The 15,790-nt window shown below is 32.3% G+C and overlaps 2 protein-coding genes and 1 pseudogene across 3 annotated transcripts in view; 1 reads left to right on the top strand and 2 right to left on the bottom strand.

Moving 5' to 3' along the window:
- The window catches only part of LOC127706361 (mRNA export factor-like), a 36,841-nt gene extending 34,575 nt beyond the window's left edge, over positions 1-2,266 (top strand). The window contains exons 10-11 of one of the 2 annotated variants that reach the window (XM_052210951.1): positions 1,078-1,272; positions 2,008-2,266. In XM_052210951.1, coding sequence (XP_052066911.1) covers positions 1,078-1,272; positions 2,008-2,097 — 285 coding nt within the window. In that variant the 3' untranslated portion in view covers positions 2,098-2,266. The remainder of the gene's footprint in view (positions 1-1,077; positions 1,273-2,007) is intronic. The other variant, XM_052210945.1, reaches the window with a different exon arrangement.
- A 1,420-nt stretch (positions 2,267-3,686) lies between these two features.
- On the bottom strand, positions 3,687-5,602 carry LOC127706155 (tripartite motif-containing protein 45-like). Its single transcript, XM_052210608.1, has one exon. It carries the CDS (start codon positions 5,578-5,580, stop codon positions 3,712-3,714), a length of 1,869 nt encoding a protein of 622 aa, XP_052066568.1. The 5' UTR covers positions 5,581-5,602; the 3' UTR covers positions 3,687-3,711.
- A 3,466-nt stretch (positions 5,603-9,068) lies between these two features.
- LOC127725241 (regucalcin-like) lies at positions 9,069-14,830 on the bottom strand (annotated as a pseudogene).
- Between the last annotated feature and the right edge of the window lie 960 nt (positions 14,831-15,790).

The following is a 15,790-nucleotide window of genomic DNA, read 5'->3' as shown; positions in this document are numbered from 1 at the left end:
ATTCACTAGTTTTCAGTCTGAATTTTAATTATTCAACACTTAATGCAGTTAGCACCTACAGAATTCTGAACAACTTTTAATACTTGCTGTTTTAGCATAGATGCATCAGTATATTCCTTGACAAGAAGATCAACTCACCAACAGGTTTCGCATTAGGAAGTATTGAAGGGAGTAGCAATACATTACGTCAACCCAACAAATCCTAAAGATAACTTTACCTTCAAATGTCACAGATCTAATGGTGCCATAAATGCATGCAGGATATATATGCTGTAGGTTAAATTATGACTTTGTACATCAGAGATAAATAAAAATACACACTTTATAAATTTTGTTGCGTCCAAAGCACTTTTCTGGATTTACAATCAACCAGAATACTCAGACCTAAACATTTGAAACTCAGGGATGTATTATGATGTAAAAATGTTGGGAGCTATATGACCAAAAGGGACCAAAAGATAAATTATGTTGTCAATAAAAATTGTTGTTTTCAGTCTTTATATAGCATTGAAGCATTAATTGATCAAAAGCCTCATAAATAACTATGGCTGATTATGATACACATGCCTATTCAGGGAATAAGTCTTAAAATTTCACTCATTGGGCCCAACTGACAAAATGTGAAAAATTTGTATTGACCATATGGAAATATTCTGTAAAAAGTTAGGGGCCCAGTCAAATTTTCAGTAGCATTGGTAACGGCCATGTAAAGCTTATTCCCTGCTATTATTATGATTAGGTTTTTGATACAAGGATCACTTTTTTTTTGTGTTTCTTTTTAGACCACCAGATTATGTCCAGAGAAAGAACACAATGTTTCTGATTGTTTGAAAGAACATCAAAACTACAAATAAATTTTCTAAAATCCATAGGAGAAACAGATTCTATCTCTGGATCTATTATGATACTACCTATATCTTACTTCTCAAATTTCAAATTTTTATAACTATCACTTTCTTAACTTTAAAATCAATCACTTCCTTTAATGGAAAATTATTGTATCATTGCATTTGGTGGTAAAATCTATGAACATGATATATATAACACATTTAAAAAAGTTTCATTTATTTCGTTTAGGTGAATGACATATCATTCCACCCTGTTCATGGTACCTTGACAACAGTGGGTTCTGATTGTAAGTTCAGTTTCTGGGACAAAGATGCCAGAACTAAACTGAAGACATCAGCACTATTTGATCAGCCAATTACAGCATGTAACTTCAATTCACAAGGAACTGTTTTTGCTTACGCAACCAGTTATGATTGGTCAAAGGTTCGTAGGAAAAATAGTGTGTTCATGTATTTATTGTTCATTTCTGCGTTGTAAAAGTTCAGCTTTGCCTGTAGGGATTTGCTAAAACTTCATAATTTTATGATTTGGAAATTAACAGATGCAACATATTTTGAATATGAAATGTTGTTACCCTTTAGATGAACAACACTTCTGTAAAGACTTAATTCACATATTTGTTCATCCCTAAATGATGTTGTAATGTTAATTAAGTCATGTGATAAAGTTGTTTATTCATCTCTACCCAGCATGCATTAGAAAGTTTATGGTGACATGTTTTTGTTGCTAACTATAGCAGGATCTCAGAAGCTTTGACCTCAGTTGAAAGTATTGTCATACTGTTTATAAGATTTTATAAATTCCCATAAAATATCATAACATGTCTGACACTTATGTCTATTTCATCATCAATCATCACAATTTTTAAATATATTCAGAGTTGTCTTTAGTTATTTGACTTCAATGGTTTACAGTCAAATATGCTAAAAATTTGGTTTGAAGATTTTGTTTAAAATTAATAGCTTTTGGATTGTAAATGAAAACAAAACAAAATTTTCTAGATTAGAATAACTTTGATCTGGTTGATTTGATAAAAAAAAAAAAAAGTACAAAAACTATTACTCCTACAACTAAGAGAACTGCATTAAGATCAGTATTCTTTCATTGCAATTATTGTTTTCCATTTACTCACATTAACAATTAGCCATTCAATTTCAGGGCCATGAAGGATTTGATCCTCATAAGAAACCACACATTTTCCTACGATCTTGTTTTGATGAACTGAAACCTAGTATGAAGAAGTCATAAACATAACTGGTCATGTCCAACAAAATTGTTGAGTGTGGAAATCAGTACTTAATGTTAAGTACAAGACATGCCAGATTGAATCATATATTGACTTGTCAATGAAAAATGTTGTATTGTTTTAGTGATTGTCTTTCAAGTCTTTTTTTATAAGAACCATACTAAAGAGAAAAAAAAAGGTTGAAAATAAAGGCAACAGTAGTATACCGCTATTCGAAATATCGATTGAGAAAAAAACAAATCCAGAATACAAACTTAAACTGAGGGAAACACATCAAATATAAGAGTAGAACAACGACACAACAAAAACTCAACACTAAAATGCAACACACACAGAAACGAACTATAATATCGCAATGGCCATTTTCCTGACTTGGTACAGGACATTTTAAGAAAAAAATGGTGGGTTGAACCTGGTTTTAAAGTCATTCAAAGAGGTTTTTCGACTGACCATAAATAGTACCGGTACATTGCTCTAGGTTAATTATTCTCATAGAATAAACCAAGTATATTTCCTGGCAATATCTCTACAAAATTATTAATTGTGGAATTTTAAAATATTCTTTTGGTATATCTTTAATATCTGTATACATAAAGTGGTTTTTACTACCGGTACTATTATATAGTATTAGATGTTTTCAAGGTTATAGTTAAAAATTGAGTGGTTAGTTGATGCAAAGTTATCTTAAATAGCATTTTATAAATTACATTTATTAAAATATTAAGGAAGTTACTTATTGACACACATTTGTATTAAAGAAAAACTGAATTTATTTTATTTTCAATGATTGCTGTCTCTACACTCAAAATTGTGTATTTCAAATATTTTGGTTATATTTTTGGGGAAAAAAATCAATTGATAATATATTTCTTTGGACGGGATACAAAATACTTTTAACATAAAAATTCTTATTGTAGTAGTTTTGCATCATTTTCATTTCATATAGTCATTTATTAAATGTAATCTTGTTTTTGACAGACTTACTTACACAAACGATTATTTATAGCTATATAAATCTACCAAACATGTATGTAGTCACTTGCATGATTTGTTTTGGGGATTTTGTTATATGTATTATTTTGATCATTTTGAGATTTCTTCATGACTTGATGTTGAAAAATACATTATAGCATTTCCTAGCAGTAAGATGAAAATTTATATTGTTAACAATATGATTGGTTTAACAAAAAGATTTCGTGTAAAATTTATTCCTTTTTACTTTAATATGTCGTTATTAAAAGATCTTTGCTTATTATGCACCGATAAATAGAAAAATAACTTCTGGATCTTGAACAAATGGTTAAGTCCATATATTGTATTGTCTCTTTTGCCCTAAAGTAGTTGTGAAAAAAATTGATGCATTGGTTATTCATTGTTTTGAATGTCTCTCCAAGTCATTCTTTAGGTCTAGGCCCACGTATTAGCGTTTAACCAATAATATTCCTAGAAGTTTATTGGAGGTAAGATAAAATGCTTTATAGGTGCAAATTAAGATCGAATTCATTGATCGTCTTTTGTTAAACTGTGCCCTATTCATCCTGTTTGTTCTGATTTTTTACAGTTAGTATAATATTTACAAAAACAATGATAATATGATACAACAAAACACAATCATTTTAATGGTATGAAAAAATTTTCATAGTTTGTCTATTATCAAACGCCCACAAAAATCCACATTTATCAATAGCGATAGGATTAGTCTCATATATATTTCCACCATATCTATTAATCAACAAGTTTCGCAGAAAAACACCATTTTCAGAAAAAATATCGATTACACCATTGTTGCAGTCCGCTACTAAAATATGTCCGTAATTATCAACAGTTAAACCTCGGAATCTTGCATTGGATCGTGTAAATGTGTTCAGAATTATTCCATGCTTATCAGTAATTACAATGGTATCATTGCGCCATGACATAATAAGATTTGAGTTCTTAGTTTCAGCTATTATATCTGTACTAGTAAAACTGTGAGTGTTCTGCAGTTTATTTTTTGGATCAGTGATTTTTATTTTGTTTTGAACACCTTGTTGTTCGGATACTTCACAGAATACGTTTTCCTCTTGATCATACACAAGTAAATTCCCATTTTGAATGAAACAACCAACCGATCCGTTTTGAAATGGAACTTTGAACCCTTCTTGATATTTCGTGTTTACTCTCTTCACTGCCGACTGTCCAGTCCAGAACCATAATTCATCTGCAGACTTTCTGAGCATTCTTCTGCTTTTAGTTGGTGATGCACAAGTAGAACGCACAATCCCATCGCGATTATAGAGACTGACTGAATCCCCCAAGAGTATCCACGTATCATCGCTATTTGCGGCAACAATATCTGTGATATTTTGTGAAAGTTGAAAGCTATGTACATTTTCTACCTTTGTGAACAGTTCAGGAATAGGCAATGGTGTATATTTAGGTGTTACAACATTTACCTCCGAATAAGTATTAACCTTTCCAAGCAATTTTTCTACGGTAGCTTCAGTGAATTCCTCACAGTCGTATTTCAACTTATGCAAAGTCAAAGGATTAACAGTTTTGTTCAGGACTTTGTCGAGTTGACTACCGACTGTAAAAAAATCCTCCATGATTTGTTTATCTGGAGACCTGGTGATGAAATCCTCTGATGTCTTGATGAGACCAGCCAATGACAATTGTTCTCTTTCTATCTCATTCAAGTACGTGTCCATTACTTTAACATCTTTCTTTTTAATCTTGTCGATTGTAGCCAAACTTTTGTTTGTCAGTACATCAACGGTATTACAAAATACATCTTTCATACTTGAAGTGTGTGCTATAATATCCTTTTTCACTATGTTAATGTGTTTGTAATAGTTATTTTCTTCTTGTTTGACTAACTCTGCAGTGTTCCCAAGAACCGATATTCTCGATTTCAAGCTTGCTGTTCTAGCCAGTAGAATTTTCTTCCTAGTCTCAATCAACAGCGTCAGGTTCTGGGTATCGTGCAAACCATGTGCCTTTTCTGAACACTCGCTACACAACAAGATATTACAGGCTTTGCAAAATATGGTCAACTCTTTTCTATGTTCCTCGCATTCGTTTACTGAATCTTCATCATGTTTGTTCGATTGATCTAATTTCAAGTTTTCAAGCGAGTGATTCTGTGACGTTTTAAGTTTCTTGTGGTAGTCACGACAGTTCAAGCATAAGTTTATCCTACAATCTAGACATTTAGCAACCACAAAATTTTCTTCCGAACATAATTCGCAAATGTCCGTTAATTCATTGTCACTGTGAGTTAGTTCAACCTTGAATGGATAAGATTTTAAACCACTTACCCCTTTTTCTGGTATAGAAATTTGAGTCCTACATAAAGGACAAGTCAAACAGTTATCAAGAACATCCAGTTTTTCGAGACACGGTGTGCAAAAAGTATGGAAACAGTCCAAAAGTCGCGGTTCTGTATACGGAGACAAGCAGATCCCACATTTTGATTCAATATCAGAATAGTTTCCATGCGCCATGTTAAATCGTTGCTCCTTGGCAACAAAACCAAACAAGGAAGTTCAAGTATATCCGAGTATTGTCTGTTCAAAAAGTTTGACCTCGTATTTTAAAAATAAATATACAAATGTATAGCTATGAGGGTCTGGATTTGGAGTCCTTAATTTCTGTAATCTTTAATTTCTTATGTCGTTTTTCTCTATCCTTTATATGCTTTGCTCAATATACTCTTTATATTCTAGCACCCCATTATTCTCTATTCTTTATTTGTTTGGCCTATTTTTCTCTATTCTATAATGTGTTTGTCCTCATTCTGCACTTTTGTCCATTATTCTCTATTCTGTAAACCCCACCCAGACCCCCAGCTATTGGTATCTCGGGGGGGGGGGGGGGGGGAGGGGGGCACTTCAATACTTAATAGATAGGGGTGCCGCTAGGATTCTGTCACCCCACCCGTTTCATATAAATTAGATCTTAAAAATGTATACCTTTTCATATATTGCGTGAGTAAAAATGTAACCTTTTCCCATATTGGTTGGGTTTCGTGTGGTGTTGGAAAAGTGATATATTTGAGGCTTAGATTCTTTATGTAATGTTTACTTACGGCTGTTAAAAAAATGACAGGGCTTTTCATATACAAGTTATTGGAACTTTATTGATCTTATCATATATTTTTGATAGTTTCCCCCACTTATTCACATATTTTCAAGCTGGAAAATGTGACCTATTCCAGCGGTATATCCTATCACCTTTTATATAAGCTGTGACAGTTTATCCAAATAAGCGTTGCAGTTGGTTCCGATCATTGGTAATAGGGGAGAATAGTTTCAATATTTGTTACCAGTGATACTAGATCTACTAGTCTTGTTAGAGACTGAACTGGTCCTTTAATTAGGCTGAAACAGGTCCACGAAACATAATTTGCAGCTGGAATATTTGTAAAAAAATCCCACATATGTAGTCTTGTGTTTGCATTTGTATTGGTAATGTGAATTGAATCTCATTTCATTTCAAAAACATTAGAATTTAGTCTCTAACCTATTGAAGACTTTCTTTTTCTTTAAAAGTCCGATTAAAATACAATCTTCATGTAAAAACAGGAAAGTTACATATAATTCATTTCAAATCTCAACTAACCTAATACGTTTTTTGATTGATCATCTTTGACATTAGAGTTGACCTGTTTTTACTCCAAAAGAAAGAAGATTGTTATGTTCCCCAGAAACATATAATATTTATAGTGCAGTTATTTTCATGCCCCCGCTGTAGCGGAGGGGCATTAAGTTTTACCCTTGTCCGTCTGTACGTACGTACGTACGTCCCAAAATTGGTTTCCGTTCTCTAACTTTAGTTTGCCTCAACCAAATGTTATGAAACTTTTACACAATGCTTATTACTACAAAACACAGATCAAGTTTGAATTTTAGTGGCGTCACTTTTACCGTTCTATAGTTATGCCCCTTTACAAATAGAAAAATTGCCGAATTTATCGTTTCCGTTCTCTAACATGAGTTTGCCTCAACTAAATGGTTTGAAACTTATACACAATGCTTATTACCACAAAACACAGATCAAGTTTGAATTTTGGTGGTGTCACTTTTACCGTTCTAGAGTTATGCCCCTTTACAAATAGAAAAATTGCCGAATTTATCGTTTCCGTTCTCTAACATGAGTTTGCCTCAACTAAATGGTTTGAAACTTATACACAATGCTTATTATCACAAAACACAGATCAAGTTTGAATTTTGGTGGTGTCACTTTTACAGTTCTAGAGTTATTCCCCTTTACAAATGGAAAAATTGCTGAATTTTTAGTTTCCGTTCTCTTACTTTAGTTTGCCTCAACCAAATGTTATGAAACTTATACATAATGCTTATTACCACAAAACACAGATCAAGTTTGAATTTTTGTGGCGTCACTTATACTGTTCTAGAGTTATGCCCCTTTACAAATGGAAAAATTGCTGAATTTTTCGTTTCTGTAATCTAGTTTTAGTTTGCCTCAACCAAATGTTATGAAACTTATACACAATGCTTATTACCTCAAAACACAGATCAAGTTTGAATTTTGGTGGTGTCACTTTAACCGTTCTAGAGTTATGCCCCTTTATAAATGGAAAAATTGAAAAAATTTTATTTTCTTCTTAATATCAAGTTATTTTTAAAATTGGAGTTATCTTCCTTTGTCCATGATTATAGTTGAATCAACTACAATCAATGTTTTATACAATGCAATGTTTAATTTTGACTTCCACTGATAAAACACAGATCAAGTTGAATTTGGGTAGTGTCACTTTAACTATTATTGAGTTATGCCCCTTTATAAATCTCAAGATTGCAAAATATTTAGTTTCCATTCTGTAACTTAAGTTTGCTCCAACCAAACATTATAAAACCTATACACAATATTACCACAAAACTAAGATCCGTTTTCTAACTTTAGTTTGCCTCAACCAAATGTTATGAAACTTATACACAATGCATATTACTACATAATACAGATTAAGTACGAAATTTGGTGGCGACACTTTTACCATTCTTGAGTTATGTCCCTTTATAAACATAAAAATTGCTGAATTTTGCATTCCCGTTCTCTAACTTTAGTTTGTCTCAACCAAATGTTATTAAACTTATACACAACCGTTCTAGAGTTATGCGTGTTTACAAACAGAAAATTTGCTGAATTTTTAGTTTCTGTTCTCTACTTAAGTTAGCCTCAACCAAATGTTATGAGACTTACACACAATGCTTATTACCACAAACCTCAGATCAAGTTCAAATTAGGGTAGCGTCACTTTTACCGTTCTTCAGTTAGAACTATATGATATGCAAGCGGAGGCATCATCTGTGTCCACATGTGGACACTATCCACATTTATTAAATTAAAAGTCCACTCATGGTACAATATATCTTTATAAATATATAGTGAATGGATATGATAAAATGTACTACATCTACAAAATAATATAAAAATTAAATGTATTGTTTGTATTGTCCATGAGTTTTCTTCCAAGTTATAAACCACTGAAGTACATACGCAACCTGCAAATGTAAAAATTATAAAATAACTTTTGTGAAAAGTAGTCCAAATCTATATTATATATCACAATGACATAGACCTGCGTGAATCGCTTATTTACATGACGTTCTGTCGGATTCTGGTTTGTTTAATTACGTGTTTAAAGTAATATCAATGCCCTTTTAATTTTTCAAATCTCAAGCATAAGTCATCTGATTAGTCAGTTTTAATCGGTTGTACGAATTAATTTCTGATTGTACCCTAAAAACTTCTTAAGGTTTTCAATTATTTTATATTGTAGATAAATAAGTGTGGACACAGATCAGTGTGGATAGTATGTTTGGATGTTTGACAGTGTTTTCTTAGATAAACAATAGACTTCAACACACTATACACAGCAAACTAATGAAAGAGCAACACGAACCTCACCAAAAAGTGATCTCATATGCTCCGGAAGGGTTAACAGATCCTGTTACACTAGTGGCATTGATCATGTTGCTTGAATAGTAGTTATGTAAAAGTAACAAAAATGATTATGCGAGTCTGGAGAAAACGTTTGAAACATTGACTCTGTCAGTACTACTTACATGAATACAAATGTCATTAAAGTTGGCTTTGAGTTTCTGTTTCCGCGGTAATGCATTTACTGAAAATATATAGACTACAATATCAAATGAAGTAGTACAAAAGGGATTAATGTAACCCAACTTCTTAAAGTCCGTTTAACCACAAGGGTATATCGAGGGGGAAAATGTTGGTAATATATAACCTTTGACATGCAACAATCTACATTAATCTCTTAAGTTGGACAATAACATTGCTGCTAAACAGTTCTTTCCCGAGATGTTTATTTACTTTTCCAACGGCTTACAATTGTCCGTCTTGTATTACACATGTTCGTGCTTATGAAAGGTATATTTCAATCTTATTAAAATACAGACCCTGTGGGTCCAAGGTTCGCTTACACATTCTGAAAGCGAAGCATGGACATTTTGATGTATATTTATGTCAATATTTAGGGCCATATATGAATTGACATATCAACCAAGTGAATTTTACATTAACGGTATGTAGAGAGTAATCTTTAGTATGTATTGTGTATGAATACAAATTAAACTGTTTCAATCAAAGGCAAAGATACAATGCTATTTTATTACAATTTGTTGCATTCTTTGTACTACCGCGATGTGAAGAAACTTAATTACTAAACAATAGTTATATGAAGATGTGGTATGAGTGCCAATGAGACAACTCTCCATCCAAGTAAAAATTTATAAAAGTAAACCAATATAGGTCAAAAGACTATAGTATGGACAACACTGTATTGATTTGCTTTTATTTTAAAGTTTTTATTTATCTTATTTCTTGTTGGGGCAATCAAGTTATTTTATGCTTATATTTCAAACTACAACATTAAAAGACAATGTCTACATACAATGGTTGAAATGTAATTTTCACAGCTGAATATGTTTCATACCCTGTGCATATATATAGGAAGGAAAACCCTTTACTCAAAGCCCGATCACTTTGAATACAGATCCAGTTAGTGGAAACTTTTCCACATCTTCTTCAACACAACATGTAACGTATAGCTCGTCATTCTTTGTACCACCGAAACAACAAGATGTAATTCGTTGTGCAGGCATTTCAACTGTACTGATTTGTTTTCCTAAATATACAAACTGTATGCTTAATTGGCGTTTGATAAATCTGTGTACGTTGCATTCTGCTCAAAACAATAGTTCACATTATTAGTGACCACTGTGGATAGTAAACTAGCTAGTGATAGTAAATAGTAAACAAATGTTGTTTCTAGTATATTTATGTAAATCTAACACAGAAAAACACGAAAATACTCGGAAATTAAAATAAAATAAAAATAATAACAGATTTAGGAAAAAAGAGGACACACAAATGGTCTTGACCCCTAGTTCCTGTGACCCATATGAACTTAATCGAAGAGGCAACCTAAACTGATAAGTTACAACTTTCTTTTCAACAAGAAATGGGAATAAGGTGCATTAAACCTTCTAAATTAGATGGAAAACGGACAGAAGCAGAACTAGTGCACCTAATTTAATATAGATTTGCAATTCGTCAAAAAGAAAATTAGGAAAATTAACAACCATTTTTTTTTCATTTGCATCGATGAATAAAAAATCTACTTTTTAGATTGGAGTCGAGCTTTACCTGCTTTCGCCGTTGCCGATGCAGATAAAATATAACGGATAGTTTCTGCTAGAAATATCTTTCGATGGGGTAGTATAACCTTTGTTGAAACCTCAATGTAAAGAATTGAAGTTTGTCTGTGGTATCGACATTTTTACCCTTCATATCATTTTTTATTCATTTTTAGTCAAAATTTACTACACGTATTCCTATTCAAATATCATGTCTATATATTCTCAACTCATTTTGACCTGAATATGAATGAGATATTTGCCACAGGGCAGCAATTATCTTCTTTCAATCAATCGCATATCTATACTCGGTGGGGAATTTATTTGTATGTGCATGCTTATTTTAATGTAATATTGTTATCATTGTGTATACAGAAGATGATTTCATAAAATGATAAAATTTGTGTCTGATCCCATTTGTACCATTGATCAAATAAAATAATTATAAAATAACCAATTACACTAACAAACCTAAACTTAAGTCAGAATTTAGCAAGGACCATACAATATCATTGCAAAAGAGAGGCGAAAGATACCAAAGGGACATTCAAACTCATAAGTCAAAAATAAACTGACAACGCCATGGCAAAAAAAGAAAAAGACCAAAAGACAAACAACATTAAACAAAACACAACATAGAAAACTAAAAGACTGAGCAACACGAACCCCACCAAAAATCGGGGTGGATCTCATGTGCTCCGGAAGGGTAAGCAGATCCTGCTCCACATGTGGCACCTGTCGTGTTGCTAATGTAAGAACAAATCCGGTAATAAGACTAATTCGGTAGATCACATTCAAGGAAAAGAGGACGGGATTGTGGAAACGACAATTGGAACATATTCGTCATCATCTGTGAAACAGGTATTTCATGATGGTCAATAGTAATAGAATGTGACGAGTAAGATGGAAGACATACATGAAACAATCTTTAGAAATACTACAATGATGAAGCCAACATAAAACGATAAATTTTCATATTATTGCATAAAATAAAGATTCGATATCAATATTCTTAATTGAATTATTCAAATATAAATTAATTTAAACATAATCGAAAATTATGCGTATCAAAGGATATTTTTGAGGATTTCGGTAAATTTACAGTGGTTGATATCGACCTACGAGATATATAAATAAAATAAATTTATATTTGTACTTAAAACATATTTCAATGTTCCGTTCAAAACCTTATTTCGTCCCATTGGTATCCTCTATCTCTTTTGTTTTATATGTAATTAGGCATTTCTTATAGTTAGATTTCCATATTCCGAAATGAGTCTGTTTATGTACTGAACTGATTCTTTTAATATTAAAATAAGTCACTGAAAATAGCAAACCTGATTCAGGGTCAATTCTAATCACCCTTCCACCAAAGAAACATGCTATTCATAGCATACCGTCAGTGTCGATTGTCATACCGTCTGGAAATGGTGATCCGAATGGACCTTTTTCAAATTAAACTACAGTTCTTTGCCTACCTACATTGTAAAATAGAATTATTTAAATGTTTTTACACGACGAATAAGAACATATAAACAATTTATTACTCATCATGTTCCATATCAGGCTCAATATCATTCAAAGTCTCCAATGTCAATCAGCGTAAAAATGGAGGTCCAATGACGATACATACCGTTTTCGGGATTTATATGCAAAACTATGTGCAAAATCTTTTTTCAAACATTGCAATGCAAATCTTCTTTTTGCGGCAATAAAGGCATTTTACATCATTTCTCGCAAAATTTTTTAGTGTGTCTAGAGAATACAGTGATCCTTTTTCCTTTGGTATTAGAGCCAAATCTTTCCCGTTACCCATTGTACCTAAAACAGAAATATCCATTGTGTCTACAATAATTAAATAACAAATATCAAAGGAGAAGGATGGAACATATTATTGAAACGCTGATGTCCATCTGTTACAGTTATTTCAATGGTAAATAGTTTATGTTATTGTTAACATCAGAAACGGGTCAGAAACCCACTAGTCTAGGGTACTGAGATCTGTTACCATTGAAAGAAATGTGTGAGTGATTTGTTTATTTTACCAATATTATTGTTATACATTTAGCGTCATTTGTCCATAATGATTCCCCATTAAAAGATATGAATGTTAAATTTTGTTGCCTTATGGAATGGTTTATTTGTACACAATTTGTATACATTCGAATCCCAAATTATGCGATGTCATGACGTATTGGGCATTAGGAAAATATTGATATAAAAAATATCACTCGAGAGCCACAATGTGACCCTAATAGAACAAAATAGCTTTACATTATGTCGAGCGGCTGATATTTTACGATATCTATACGCAAAAGACTAGATAATCTGTTTGTCGTACCATTTCTTTTTTTCATTTATTGTTTTTTCCAAACGAAACTTCAAAAGTACTGTTTTCCTATTGTCACATCGCTGATAAATTCTCACGCACTTCACGTTGATAAGTTCTCGATCGTCAAGTCTCAAAGCCATTATAAAAAAAATACATAGCTACTGAGCAGGTTGACTCGATATTGAGCAGGAAAGTACGATAGCAGTGATTTTCATGTACATATCAAAACGCCATGCTTTTGGAACAATATACTATTAGGTATCAATTTCAATGAGCATGTTTACTTTCGGTCTTTTTATTTGGTCAAACGGGTAACTGTTTTAATGATTATTCCTAAATGTATGATAATAGATATAATATTCAACGATACCAATTTTATTTCATCTGTTGCTCATATCTACAAGTAATGCATCTTCCATGATGCTCGGGGTTAAAGCTGTAGAGCAAATTCAACCGAAAAGACCATGAGGATAGCAAAACTCGGAAAAAGAATCAGATCTTTGAAACTTTTCTTTATTCTTAAATAGGTTACCTAAGTTTTAAAACAGCATAATATGCCATGTTATAAAAGTATACTATTTTGTTTACATAATTTTTTACCAACCTGCCCATATCCTACCACGCGGATCGCATTTGCCATCATTGAATCTGTTGTCAAGTCCATCATCAACTTCATGTAATATTGTAGTATTCTCTGTGTTCCAATCCAAACGTGTAAGGGTCTTTCGAAGACCAATTATAACACCTCCTTTCGCCCATGGAACAACGAATCCGACGGTGTTATCTCAAATATAATAAGTAAAATTAAAAGCGAGAAATGAAACAGAGAGCATCATGGATTTCAAACACATGTGGGAAAATGATGCACTAATTTGTTCAATTTGTTTAGTAAAAGAAAAATCAAAAACAAGATTCCGACATATTCACAGAAAATACTTCCTTATAACGTCTTTAACGGTACAAATTTTACTTCATCAGGTGTGCATTTCAACAATTGTGTGATGGTGATGCTGGAGGTCAAATATTTGAAGGTCCGACACCTGATACAAACGTTGACGAGCCAATAAAAAATAAAAAAAGAAAAGACAAACTCAGACTTATAAATCTTGAAATTAGGACATCATATCCAATATATAAAATTGCGATATGGGTCTTACACATTGTCGAAGGCCGTACGGTGACCTATAGTTAAATTCTGTGTCATTTGGTCTCTTTTGGAGAGTTGTCTCATTGGCAATCATACCACATCTTCTTATTTTTATATTTACTATTTTTTTTAATGAAACCGTTCATAAATTCAACGAACACTGTGTTCAACGTTAGTTTTCTCGTTTGAATTGTTTTACACTGTCATTTCGGGGCCTTTAATAGGTGACTGTGCGGTATGGGCTTTGCTCATTGTTGAAGGCCGTACGGTGACCTATAGTTGTTAATTTCTGTGTCATTTGGTCTCTTGTGGAGAGTTGTCTCATTGGCAATCATACCACATCTTCTTTTTTATATTAAGTATAAAATTTGGTAACGTAAGGTAAATAGTAAAGGGACTAAAGTAATAAGATAAATAATACCTAGAACAATTTTTTGTTCATCACCAGTGACAGTGTTCCATCTGTGTATACAATAACTATTACTATTACTATCACAGATGTCAACAAAAAATAAGGACTGCGAATCTTCGTCCCAATGAGGTGCTTCACCTATTGTACTGCTTGCATTTTTTCTGACGACTTCAATCGGCATGGTCTACAGCTTTTATAACTTTAAAAAGACATTGATTCAGTATATACTCAACAACAATTAAACCTATATTTGTGTTGCATTAGACCTCCCACAAATGTGTTATATATAAATCAGTAACTGTCGTGATTTCCAGTGACCCTGTTTCTTAGAATTGTACATCTTATTCTGTATTCCATAGTTGTTTTTGACATGATATATTCCGAAGTATTTATTAATTATGTTAGGCTACTCTTTGTATTAGTATATACTATTAGTATAAAGCTTTATAACAGATAAAATATCGAATAATTCAACTTTACGCAAATCTTACTTTGTCAAAAACGCTCTTATTCTAAAAAATAGTGGACGGAAATTGACATCATCAAAATACTAATACTCGAATTTTTATTGAAATATTATCATTCTTTGCTAAACGAGTTGTTCTACACGGGCAGTCCTCGAGTAATCAATGGTTTTTAAATGAAAAATTTAAAAAAGATAGATCGATTTCACCTATCTCACTGAGCTTGAAGTAAAGGACACAACAGATACACATTGGCCTGTTTTATTTGGGACATGTACCTATAAAACGACCTCTTGAACACTTATGTTTAAGACATAAGATGGCCTCAGTTTTAAATTTGTGAATTTTCCAATTTTGTTGCCATATGCAGAAGATCTTGCATATGGACTTAGAACCTCTTTACTGTAAGTTGATACAATTCCTCCGAACTAAATTTCAATCAGATATTCATGACTAAGTAGTGCTGGCCTGAACTCGTTATTAAATACTATAAATATATGACAAAATGTTAATAGCGGTATTAACAATTTCTTGTGTGTGAAATATTCTTTGATAAGCTATAATCTTTGGAAGGTCAGTTTGTCTCAGTTGACAGTACATGGGTTTTCTACCCTTTTTACTGAACAACCACGCATTCTTATTTAAGACAAATGTTAATGAAATGGTCTTGAGACAAA

Source organism: Mytilus californianus, unplaced genomic scaffold (genome assembly GCF_021869535.1).
Source record: "Mytilus californianus isolate M0D057914Y unplaced genomic scaffold, xbMytCali1.0.p SCAF_1, whole genome shotgun sequence".
Lineage (NCBI taxonomy): Eukaryota > Metazoa > Mollusca > Bivalvia > Mytilida > Mytilidae > Mytilus > Mytilus californianus.
The sequence above is the reverse complement of the archived record's forward strand: the minus strand, read 5'-3'. Positions and strand labels throughout refer to the sequence as shown.

What these genes read in the sequence shown, in the direction of transcription:
- LOC127706155 (XM_052210608.1), bottom strand. Translation starts at nt 5,580, where the DNA reads ATGGCGCATGGAAACTATTCTGATATTGAATCAAAATGTGGGATCTGC.